This window comes from Pongo abelii, chromosome 7, assembly GCF_028885655.2.
Source record: "Pongo abelii isolate AG06213 chromosome 7, NHGRI_mPonAbe1-v2.0_pri, whole genome shotgun sequence".
Classification (NCBI taxonomy): domain Eukaryota; kingdom Metazoa; phylum Chordata; class Mammalia; order Primates; family Hominidae; genus Pongo; species Pongo abelii.
In genome coordinates, this window is record NC_071992.2 from 124,503,108 (window position 1) to 124,516,028 (window position 12,921).

At 34.6% G+C, this 12,921-nt stretch overlaps 1 protein-coding gene across 4 annotated transcripts in view; it reads left to right on the forward strand.

The window, feature by feature from the left end:
- Positions 1 to 12,921, forward strand: part of EMC2 (ER membrane protein complex subunit 2) — a 48,453-nt gene that overhangs the window by 4,390 nt on the left and 31,142 nt on the right. For all 4 annotated transcript variants that reach the window (XM_063726351.1, XM_063726352.1, XM_054561006.2 and 1 more), the window contains 4 exon segments: positions 4,608 to 4,721; positions 5,219 to 5,283; positions 7,843 to 7,928; positions 10,655 to 10,712. In XM_063726351.1, coding sequence (XP_063582421.1) covers positions 4,608 to 4,721; positions 5,219 to 5,283; positions 7,843 to 7,928; positions 10,655 to 10,712 — 323 coding nt within the window.

Sequence of the window (12,921 nt, forward strand, 5' to 3'; positions counted from 1 at the left end):
ATGACATTAAATTTAACTGGCATGAACTGGTTTGGATACAGGTAGCTAAATTTTTAAAATGTAATAACTGTTGGAAACAACCAAGAGCTAGCTGATGTGACTTACTAGCCAAGAGCTTCTAAAATCTTGGTGGCCATGATTATTATGTTTTACAGAAAGCATTTCTTTGAGTTGATTCTAACAGGAAGATGATAAAGAGAATTTTTACTGAACCTCATTAAGCTCTCCATCATATTTTAATTACTTGTTTACATTCTTTACCCACAGAGATCTCAGTCCTTCTGTTGACCAGCCATAGTGGTGAGAATCAGAAAACAAGCTCTCAGTAAATGCTCATTTGTTCAGTGAGTGAATGCTAGGACATGAAGCTTGTTTTTGAAGTTTGATCCACTATTGTATGTAATAATGGTAATAATAATGATGAAAATAGTATATGAAACATTTTGTATATATTATCTCTTTTAATCCTCACGTGTATCTTATGAGATAGGCTTTATTTCCGGTTTACAGATGAGGAAGCAAACGAGAGGTGAAATGACTTGTCTAATATCCCACAGCTAGTAAAAGGGAGTGCTGTGATTTGAGCTGCTCTTATACACTTCTCCCCCACTGAGTTATTAACTAATTAAGTTCATCCACCTAGGCTGTCATTCTGTTATTCTTGGAATATGCCAAATTAGTTTCTTTCTCCAGAATTTAGATTTGCTGTTTATGGTTGTCTCCTTCTCATTCTTCTCTTAGCTTGAAAATGACCTTAGAGAAGCCTTCTCTGACCACTCTTTCCAAAAGCTCCTCCTTTCTCCCAGTCTCCTGACTTTATCATATGGTCTTTTAGTTTTATTTGTATAATTTCACTAACTGAAGTTATGTGGATTTTCATCTTTTTACCCTATTATACTCTAAGCATTATGAGTATATGGGAACTTTATCTTTTTCTTTCTTTCTTTATCCTCAATGCCCAGATCAGGCCTGGCACATAGGCATTTAGGAAATATTAGTTGAGTGATGAAGAACTCCAATATTTACTCCAAGAAGTAAATATTAGTTGAATAATGAAGTATAGTTCCAGTCATACACTATACTGCCTCAAAGAAGGTAGGAATCATTGGCTATCTTAAGAATTTAAATTGTAATGAAGTAAATCTTTAGAAATATCTGGTAGTAACTTACAGATTGAATTCGGTTTGAGAGATCAGTTTGGAAGCTATCCTAGCAATTTTAGCATGGGGTGATGAAAGCCTGGGCATGGATAATAGCAGTGGAAATAGAGTAGAAGATGTAAATCTTAGAAATACTTCAAAAGAATCCACAGGACTTAGATAACCAAAGTAGGAGTCAGAAACAGCACTAAAAAATGGAATGTCAGGTAGTATTAACAGAAGGTGGAATGAACAGAAATGTGAACATTGGGAAGGGAAGCCATATTTTTAGGAAATGAAGATGACTTGATTTTCGGATGCTGTGATTTTGAGGTAATGAGCTATCAAAGGTGAAAACATGTTTTCTTCAAGGCGGTTTTATTTTTACAAACAATTTGTTAGATAAATGTATTTAAGGCATTTCTAAAAATAGTATGTGGTTAATAGTGCTACGAATGTATTTATTACAGCAGCCCTCAAGAGTGTGGCAGGGTCAGCTATGGTAAGGTGTATAGCTTAAGGTGTTTATAGGTAAAATGTTGCTTGTTTTGTAAAAGTTATACTTTCATACACAGTGTTTCTTGTTTTATGTTCAGCTATTATATTTTAATATGTTTGTGACTGTGTCAGACTGTCGTTCTTAGAAGTTATGCTTTAAAAAAATGTTCTCTTTCCTATGAGAGTGTTTTTCCACAATAAGAAATACCTTTTACAAATTAACTCATACTCAATTAAGTATACATATACATGAATCTTTGTATGTATAAACTGAAACCAAAGTTTCATTTACAAAGGATTCTTATGAGTGTTGCTTCCATTCTGTTCATTTTGTTTCATTCTCCCCCACGACCCCCCCGCCCCAATAGATGCTGGAAGAAATCCACTGAATCGATTTTATACCTTATTAATGGATTTTAATACACAGTTTGAAAAATATGTCTTCTGGAGCTCTGTGTGCATTAAAATAAATTAAGCCTTTCCTTTTTCAAATCAGGTTGCCTTTTCTTTTAGAATAGCTGTTCCCAACAGCCTGCAGCCAATCTGACTAGATACTTTTATGGGACCATGAATAATTTAAAATTTATTATCCTGTAATTATCCACCTTTTAAAAGAATATGCTGGTTTATGTAAATGAATCTGTAAGTGGTATTTCCGAATATATAACAAAATGAAGTGGAAAAGATACAGGATTGGAGGAAGTAGTTTTGGACTAAAGAAATCAGAATTAAGTAGCAGGCATATTTTTCCATCTTTCAGAGGCCACCTCACTGCAGTGACATCTCATGGAAGTTGTCATGGAAGGAATAAACAGAACAATCATAGCCACTCTCTTAACCTTTGACCTTTAGCTCATCTCACAGGGTTGTACAGTAGTTAATAAAATGTACAAGCAAGCAGTGAGAAGCTTACTTAAATAGTATGTAATAAAATGACCTTGGCTTTGAGGAGCGAGCCTTTTGCAGGAAGATGAAAGGGTAAAATGAAAGTTTTAAGCCACCTTCGAGGAAAGAGTGAGGGAAAAGCCTTTATTTCTTGTGAGAGGCTGAAACAGTTATCAGATTTTTTTAAAAAATAAAAGTAACTAGAATTTTTGTAGGGCTTCACATTTTATAAAATGCTTTACATGAATTTTCTAGTGTTTGGTGTCCTAAACTCAAGGGCCAAGCAGATGAGGAAAATACATGTAGTTGGGTGAAAGACAATAGTGGTGCCTATTAAGAACTGGTAAGTGTATACCCTTATCTAAGGGTAATCAAAATCAACTTAAAAACAAAAATATCCAAACTATTGTACGAACCAAGCAACTTTATATATATTTTATGTAATCTTAACTGCTCATCACTGAGCTAAATGTAATATTATCTCTATTCATTGGTATTGGAAACTGAGTACAGAATTCGGTAAGTTAGGTAAGGTCATGTAAAAGATGGAGTTTAGATTCAAACCATGTGTATCAAGTCCATGTTCTTCCCAGCATACTGTACGTCCTCCATGACTGGTGATATGGTTTGGCTCTGTGTCCCCACTCAAATCTCATCTTGTAGCACCCATACTTGTCATGTGTTGAGGAGGAGACCCACTGTGAGATGATTGAATCATGGGGACAGGTCTTTCCCATGCTGTTCTCATTATAGTGAATGGGTCTCACAAGATCTCATGGTTTTAGAAACAGGAGTTTCTCTACACAAGCTCTCTTTCTTTGCCTGCTGCCATCCACGTAGGATATGACTTTTTCCTTCTTGCCTTCGCCATCATTGTGAGGCCTCCCCAGCCACGTGGAACTGCAAGTCCAGTTAAACCTCTCTCTTTTGTAGATTGCCCAGTCTCCGGTACGTTTTTATCAGCAGTGGGAAAACGGACTAATACAGTCGGTTTCTTTTCTTTGAACTGTTTACTCCTTTCCAGTTTATCTTCTGGGGCTTTTTGTTTTGGTTTCAAATTTATTTATTTTTAAAATTGACATATAAAATTTAAAATTCTAGTGGTTTTTTTTTTTGCACCAGAATGATATTCTTGTCAGACAGCTATGATTGTGTTGCTTTTCTTTTGCTCAGCATTTTCAAGTTGTTCTTCTGTACCTTTAAAAACAAACTTTAAAGTTCTTTAGTATGAAATAAAAGTCTTCCAAGAAACTCACTCTTCTTACTTCTTATACACTCATTTCCTGATCCTAGTGTGTTTATTTAATTCTCAACTACCAGTAGTTCTTTCTGTGTAGGATAACTTACTTTGTTATTTGCCTGTTGAACTCCTTTTTCAGCCTTTAAGAGATAGGGGTCTTGCTCTTGCTCAGACTGGAGTGCAGTGGTGCAATCACAGGTCACTGCAGCCTCAACCTCCAGGCTCAAGTGATCCTCTCACATCAGTCTCCTGAGTAGCTGGGACCACAGGCGGGTGCCACCATGCTGCTTTTTTTTTTTTTTTTTTTTTTTTTTTTGAGACAGTCTTGCTTTGTCGCTCAAACTGGAGTGCAGTGGCACGATCTCGGCTCACGCAACCTCCGCCTCCTGGGTTCAAGCGATTCTCCTGCCTCAGCCTCCTGAGTAGCTGGGATTACAGGTGTGTGCCACCACAGCTGGCTAATTTTTGTATACTTAGTAGAGACAAGGTTTCGCCACGTTGGCCAGGCTGGTCTTGAACTCCTGGATCAAGTGATTGTCCTACCTTGGGCTTCCAAAGTCCTGGCATTACTGACCTGAGCCACCGTGCCTGGCCCATTCATCACTTCTAAAGATAGTCGTAATACCAGTTGTAATGCTGTTTCAGTCTTCTAAAGGATCTGTTGCCCTTGTTCAGTTAATTTTCTACTTTATCAAATTTGAGATACCACAGACTTCTACATGATTGTGAGTTTATTTTCCTTACCTAAAAAGCTGATTTTGTCTCGTCAGGTTTTTGACATCTATCGGATGTGTATGTGTGTGTCTGGGTACATATACACTTAAATGTCATGTTATTTTTTTCAGAAATGAGAGATAAAATGAGAAAATGGAGAGAAGAAAACTCAAGAAATAGTGAGCAAATTGTGGAAGTTGGAGAAGAATTAATTAATGAATATGGTTCTAAGCTGGGAGATGATAGTAAGTTCTTTTATTACATTCAGGCTCAGTACATGTCTCATTCATGGGCCTTTTTTTTTTTTTTAACTGTTCTTTTATTTATGATTTTTCTCCTTGTCATATTAATTTTCTCTGTGACTTTTTGTCCCAAGAATTTTAATGATAGTTTATTTTGAGAAGGATTTATAATTGCTTGGTAGTAGTAAGCTGTCAAATAGGCATTTTGTTTTAAAGCTCACAGTGCTGCCAAATGTCTGGCCAAAATGTATTGTGTACGGACTCGTTTAGAACAGTAAAAGTATTAAATAATTGGAGATTTTAACCTTACATTAACATATTTTACACTGCTGAAACATGTAAGAATGCCTTCTTTCCTTAGTTTCAGAGATAATACAATAAATCAGTTTTCAGTTATAAGTAATGTTCTCTAGAAATATCAGAAACTAGAATTCATTAATTTCCATTTGGGTTTGTTTTAATATTAAATTCAGTTTTTTTCCCCCTTTATGTGTATCTAGTTTGGATCATATATGAACAGGTGATGATTGCAGCACTAGACTATGGTCGGGATGACTTGGCATTGGTAGGTATTTAAATGAAGTATATATTTAATTTGCTTCATGAATTGTATACCGTAGTTAAGACTTAATGTATGGCTTATATGGAATGCTTTTTATAGCTGGTTTTGAGTGCTGCTGTGAACAGTAAGTGGAACTAACTAGATATTTTAGGACAAAGTATCTTAAATCTTTTTATTAGTCCTGAGAAGTAGCTGTTTAGTATCCCAGTTTTACTGAAAAGATTTAGTTACTGAAATTTATCTGCTTAGTAAGTGACTTATCCTATTTTATAGAGTTTAAAATAAGAAAGTTTAAAACAATTTTATATTTTGTGTTATTGAATGACTTTCATAGAATGTAATGTTCAATACTGTTACACAATATTATAAACATATCTGACATAAGAAAATCCTGGCGTATAGAACATAACTTAAAATACTAATAATGTTTGGCCAGGCGAAGTGGCTCACACCTGTAATCCCAGCACTTTGGGAGGCTGAGGCAGGTGACCACCTGAGGTCAGGAGTTCGAGACCAGCCTGGCCAACGTGGTGAAACCCCGTCTCTACTAAAGATACAAAAAATCAGCCAGGCTTGGTGGACCGTACCTCTAGTCCCACCTACTCTGGGGGCTGAGGCAGGAGGATCGCTTGAACCTGGAAGGCAGAGATTGCAGTGAGCTGAGATTGTGCCACTGCACTCCAGCCTGGGCAACAGAGCGAGACTCCATCTCAAAAAAAAAAAAAAGAAAACAAACCTAATACTGCTTTTAAAATAACACCGTAATGGTAGCTATGTTTTTGGACTCATGCTAGGAACAAAGCTAAATGCTTTACATCATGATTTTATTGAGCCTTCATAATTATTTCTTGATTTGATTTGTGTTTGATGTTATTATTATATTTATTTTATAAATCAGAAAGCAGAGGCATCTGTTACGTTGTTCCTATCATCTTGAATTCTTAAGTACCACTTCATGCTGCCTCTGTATTTAAACTGAAAGAAAATGTGCAAAAACAAAAAATTGAAATACCTGAAAAAAATTCACATCTGAATTAGTATTGTCCTTTTCAAGGTTGGGTTGGCTATACATGTAATTCTAGTGGATCTGTTAGTGGTGAAAACATTCCACAAAACCTTTGTTGGATTACCTTCAGAACCTATGAGACATAGTCTTTTGAATATTCATAGAGGTGGCAGTTTTATATCTTGAGAGAAGTTTTTATTTTTATTTTTCTTGAAATAGCCAAATATCACTTGATAAAGTAGGAAGTCAAATTAGGTAACACTATTGATTAATAAAGCAGTATACCCAATTAAACAGTAACTTTTTAATGGTTAAGATTATTTATACAGTTAGCTTGCTTGACTGACCAAGTAATATGATTTTGCTTGATATCAAAGAAATAAATGAACATATCTTCACTTTTGACTGACTTGAATATTTTTCTTAGTGTGGCAAATTTCAGCCACAAACTTTGAAGTTGTATTTCCAATTCATATTAAAACTTATTTTATTACCAGTTAATAGTTTCATCAGTAGTTAATGGCATTGTTTTGGTCACACATGCATTAATATGCTTCAGTGGACCATTTGTATCATCTTTAACATTTCTAGGACTTCCAAAACTTAGAATCCTTCATATGTTGCTGAGAATGTAGATACTCAATAAATATTTGATTATTTATTTAGTCAAGTTGATGAGTCAGTTATGGATACTTGTTCAAAAAAATTGGTATTCCATCCATTTAATGTCTGTATTTTCTGACCCCAAATCAGGATATGTTGATTGAAAGGATGATTGATTGGCTGGGCGCAGTGGCTCATGCCTGTAATCCCAGCACTTTGGGGGGCCAAGGCAGGCAGATCACCTGAGGTCAGGAGTTCGCGACCAGGCTGGCCAACATGTTGAAACCCCGTCTCTACTAAAAATACAAAAATGAGCTGGGTGTGGTGGCAGGCGCCTGTAGTCCGAGCTACTTGGGAGGCCGAGGCAGGAGAATTGCTTGAACCCGGGAGGTGAAGTTTGCAGTGAGCCAGGATTGTGCCACTGCACTCTAACCTGGGTGACAGAGCAAGGCTCCATCTCAAAAAAAAAAAGGAAAGGTTGACTGATTAATATAAAATTTCAACAGGGCAAAATTAAACAGTGTATGTTATTTGCTAGGAACTTGAGATGACTACTAAAAAACTTAGTTCTTACCAGGAGAATGCTTATGCTGTAATTAGGAAGAAAACGCCAAGTGCTGTTGTCATTTAAGTAGGGGCCTGACACATTATAGAAGTAGTTTTTAAGCAGGAATAATATGATATTAGTACTTCCAGAGTTATTAGTGGTTCTCATAATCTGCTCATTTTCCTGGTTAAGAGCATGATCAGTTTCTGAGAACTGATTGTTGCCTTCACTGTAATGTCATAGTGCTTCTTTCAATCCATTATTTGTTACTGATTAATTTCACTTCATGTTATTAGATGACACTAATGAAATTATTCAAGAAAACACGTTGAAGACTATATAGGCCATTCATTGTAGCCCATTTAGTATAAATAATGTAATTACTACTCAACCCTTATTTTTTCAGTTTTGTCTTCAAGAGCTAAGAAGACAGTTCCCTGGCAGTCACAGAGTCAAGCGATTAACAGGCATGAGATTTGAAGCCATGGAAAGGTAACTAAATCTTGTCATCTGGCAGGCATGGAGCCTATTAATCATGGTGGTGTTAATTTTTTTTTTTATTTCAGACATTCTAGAGTGTGTGAAATACTGTCTCATTATGGCTTTAATTTACATTTTTTGATGACTAATGAGGTTGAAAACCTTGTCATGTCTGCCTAGATATTCAAATAACTTCTTTTTGAAGTATCTTCTTTAGTCTTCACCCATTTAAAAAATTGGGTTATTTCACCTTTTTTACTGCTGATTTGTAGGAGGTCTTTATATACTCTGGATAAAAACTTTGTCAGTTATATGTGCTGTGAATATTTCTCCCTATTCTCTTGCTTGAATATTTTATTTTCTAAATGGTGCCTTGTGAAGTAGAGAAGGTTTTAGTTCTGATGAAGTTTAGTTTATCATTTTTTTTAATGCTTAGTCATTCTTTTGTCCTGTCCAATAATTCTTTTCTGATGTCTGAACAATATTCGGTAGTGTTTTCTAGACAATAGGAACGTTTAAATTATGATTACTTTTAGTTTGTAAGGGTGCTTTCAGACTAATTTTCTTTTTGCCGTCTTTTAAAATTTTATTTTCAGTACTTCTAGATAATTGATTGTGCTGTACAGTTTAACTGCGTCCTTATATTCTGCCTATTATGTCTATTAATTACTAAGAAACGAGTATGGAAGTCTCCAACTTTAATAGTGGATTCATCTATTTCTCCTTGCAGTTCTATTAGTTTTTGCCTCACGTATTTTGATGTTCTGCTGTTAGTCACATAATATTAAGGATTGTTCTGTTTTTCTTGAGAATGAGCCCTTTATATTATGTAATGCCAGTCTTTATCCCTACTAATTTTTCTTGCTCTGAGGTCTGCCTTGTCTGAAACTAATATAGCTCCTGAGCTTTCTTTTGATTAGTGTTACGGCATATCTTTCTCCTTCCCTTTGTTTTTATTCTGTTGTGTCTTTGTATTTAGAGGGTTTTGTGTAGACAGCATTTAGTTGGGTCATGTTTTTAAATCTACTTTGATAGTCTCTGTCTTTTCATTGGTATACTTAGACCATTTTCATTTAAAGTGATTATTAATAAAGTTGTTTCATTATCTGCCATATTTATAACTATTTTCTATTGATTGCTCTTGTTATTTTTTCTTTTGTCATTTGTTTTCTGCCTTCTCTGATTTAATTGAGCATTTATAGAATTTCATATTTTCTGTCTCTCAGTGTATCAGTTATACTTTTTAAATTTTTTAAATAGCTGTCTGAGAGTTTGCAATATATATTTAGAACTATCCAAGTCCACTTTCAAGTAACACTATACTGATTCACAGTTAGGGCAAATACCTTACAACAGAGTATTTTTAATTCTTCTCTTTCGTCATTTGTAACACTGCTTTCATTCATTTTACTTATTCATAAATCATAATCACCAAATATATTGTTGCTGTTACTACTTTGAGCAAACTGTTACCTGATCAATTAAGAATAAGTAAAATTTTATTTTACCTTTATTTATTCATTTTCTAATGCTCTTTCTTTCTTTATATATTAGAACCTTCCAAAGGTTCTAACCAATATTATTTTCCTTTTCTCTGAAGAGCAGCTTTTAACATTTCTTGAAAGGCAGGTCTGCTGACAGCAAATTGCTTTCATTTTTGTTTGTCTGGAGTATATTTCTCTGTCAAATTTAATGGACAGTTTCTCAGGATACAGAATTCTAAGTTGGTTTTCTCTCAGAACACTTTAAATATTTCCCTCTACTCTTTTCTTGTTTGCATGGTTTCTGAAGAGAAGTCTGATATAATTCTTATCCTTGTACCCGTATAAGTAATGTGTTTTTTTCTTCTGGCATCTTTTAAGATTTTTCTCTTTGTTTTTGATTTTCTGTAATTTGAATTTTATATGCGTAGGTGTAGATTTTTTGCTATTTATTCTGCTTGATGTTCTTAGAGCTTACTGGATCTGTAGTTTTGTGTCTATCATAAGTTTAGGAAAATTTTCACCCATTAAACATTTTCTATATTTCTTTCTTTTTTCCCTTCTAGTATTCCATTACATATATATTACATCTTTTGTAATCATACACCTTCTTGAATATTGTGTTCTATTATTTTTCTCTTTTTATTTCAGTTTTGAAAGTTTGTATTGATAATTCTTCAACCTCCTGACTCTTTTGGGTTATGCCCAATCTACTGATAAGCGCAAGCCCATCAAAGGCATTCATCATTTCTTTCGCATTGTTTTTGATTTCCAATATTTTCTTTTGATTCTTTTTTAGAGTTTCCATCTCTGTTTACATTGCCCATCTGTTTTTGCATCTTGTTTACTTTTTCCATTAGAGTCGTGAAAATACATATCATTGTTTAAATTCCTATTCTGTTTATGCCAATACTTCTACCATATCTACATCTGGTCCTGCTGCTTGTTCTGTCTTCAACTTGTGTGGCTAGTTTTTACTTTTGTACTTTGGACAAATTGAATCAGTATTTTTTTAAGGGAAATTTTGTATAAGTACTATATACATGATTTGCTTTACTTAACAAAATAAGACTGTAGTAAACGTTTACTGTTATATGAAGATGGAAGACTTCGGTAACGATTATAAATGCATTTAAAGCAATTATAAATGCATTTAAATTAAAATATTAAAGCCAGTTTAATTTTTTTCTGTATTTACTATTTATCACTATATTTTTAAGGTAATAATTGTAGATGTTTCTTTTTCTTTTTAAATAGATATGATGATGCTATACAGCTATATGATAGGATTTTACAAGAAGATCCAACTAACACTGTAAGTTGGCAGATTGTCTTAAAAAATCTAAAGTTTAATTTAAAAGATAAAATTAATTCATTGAGGAAATAATGGAAGATACATAAGGAACTAGGTATTATATTTTTAATTTTTAATTAAAAAATATTTTTATTTTTAATTTTAAATAGTTCACGATGGGCCACATTTTATTTTAAATAGATTTAAGACTCTCCAATAAAATTTGACTTCTCAGCCTCACCAGCGTGGTGAAACCCCATCTCTACTAAAAATACAAAAATTAGCCGGGCGTGGTGGCACGCGCCTGTAATCCCACCTACTCAGGAGGCTGAGGCAGGAGAATCCCTTGAACCTGGGAGGCGGAGGTTGCAGTGAGCTGAGGTTGCGCCACTACACTCCAGCCTGGGCGACAGAGCAAGACTTTGTCTCAACAAAAAAAAAAGACTTCTAGAAGATACCGTATTAAAGAAGGGGCTAGTTGAGATTTGGAAAGAGTAGACCATGTGTTTGCACGAAATATTTTGAAGTTTATGAAATACTAAATTGTTTAATTTGTGCAGTTACTTTTTAGTTGTCTTAATGAAAAAAAAAAAGAAGCCATTTCAGTAATTAGTATATGTAATTAATGAAGGCATTTTATTTTGTTTTTGCTTTTTTCTGCCTTATACATGAATAAGAAGAAACATACCCCTTTAATTTAGTGTAATTTTGAACAAGTATATTAGTTTATTGGATAGAATATTTGTTCTAAAGATACCTATATAGTAGTATTTGTTTGAAAAATACCCTGGTGAATTCTGTTTTTAATGTTGAGAACATTATAGTTTATTGCCATAATAGCTTCCCTCAGACTTAACCTTTTAACTAAAAAGTTACAGAGAGACTTTAGATAATACAGCAGCCATTTTAATGTTTTATGTCATTATTTCCACGCACACATATGCCTGCTAAAAGAAATTAAGTATTTTTAAAAATTTTAAACAAAAACCAGGTTGAGTTTTTTTTCTTTTATAGAAGGAGAAATTGTTGTATTAACACAATAAAGATACATGAAGTTTCTCTCTTATTTGGCAAGTATTTCTTTAAAAATAGACATTAAAAAAATCTTATATAATGTCTGACTGTAGATTTTACGATGTAAAATGCTTAATAATTTAACAACAGTAACTTGATGTCTGTAGTTTCTAGAGCACATTTATCTCAGGCATTGATCATAAATACCTTATCTCTGCTTATTTCCTTTGATATTCTGTAATAATACTTATGTATTATAGTAGTTGGTATGTTTCTTAAATGATAGTTGCTTACTTTTAGTCTTTTCCCACCCCAGGGAGATTGTCTGTGGAAATTCCCTAGGGTTTTTGTTTTTCTTTTTGAGTGGGTTTGTGGGGGTTTGTATAGGAGTATGTGTGTGTGTGTGTGTGTGTGTGTGTGTGTGTGTGTGTGTGTATGTGTGTATGTGTATGTATTAGTCCATTTTCATGCTGCTGATAAAGACATACCTGAGACTGGGCAGTTTATAAAAGAAAAGGTTTATTGAACTTACAGTTTCTCATGGCTGGGGAGGCCTCACAATCATAACAAAAGGCAAGGAGGAACAAGTTACATCTACTGTAGATGACAGCAGGCAAAGAGAGCTTGTGCAGAGAAACTCCCATTTTTAAAACCATTAGCTCTCACTATCAGAGACTCTTTCACTATCACAAGAACAGTGCAGGAAATACCCGCCCCCATAATTCAGTCGCCTCCCACTGGGTTCCTCCCATGACATAGGCGAATTGTGGAAGTTACAATTCAAGATGAGATTTGGGTGAGGACACAGTCAAACCATATCATTCTGCCCCTGGCCCCTCCCAAATCTCATGTCCTCACATTTCAAAACCAATCATGCCTTCCCAACAGTCTCTGAAAGTCTTAACTCATTTCAGCATTAATTCAGAAGTCCACAGTCCAACATCTCATCTGAGATAAGGCAAGTCCCTTCCACCTATGATCCTGTAAAATTAAAGGCAAGTTAGTTACTTCCTAGATAAAATGGGGGTACAGGCATTGGATAAATACAGCCATTCCAAATGGGGGAAATTGGCCAAAACAAAGGGGCTACAGGCCCCATGCAAGTCTGAAATCCAGCAGGGCAGTAGAATCTTAAAGCTCCAGAATGATCTCCTTTGACTCCTTGTCTCACATCCAGGTAATGCTGATGCAAGAGGTGGGTTCCTATGGTCTTGGG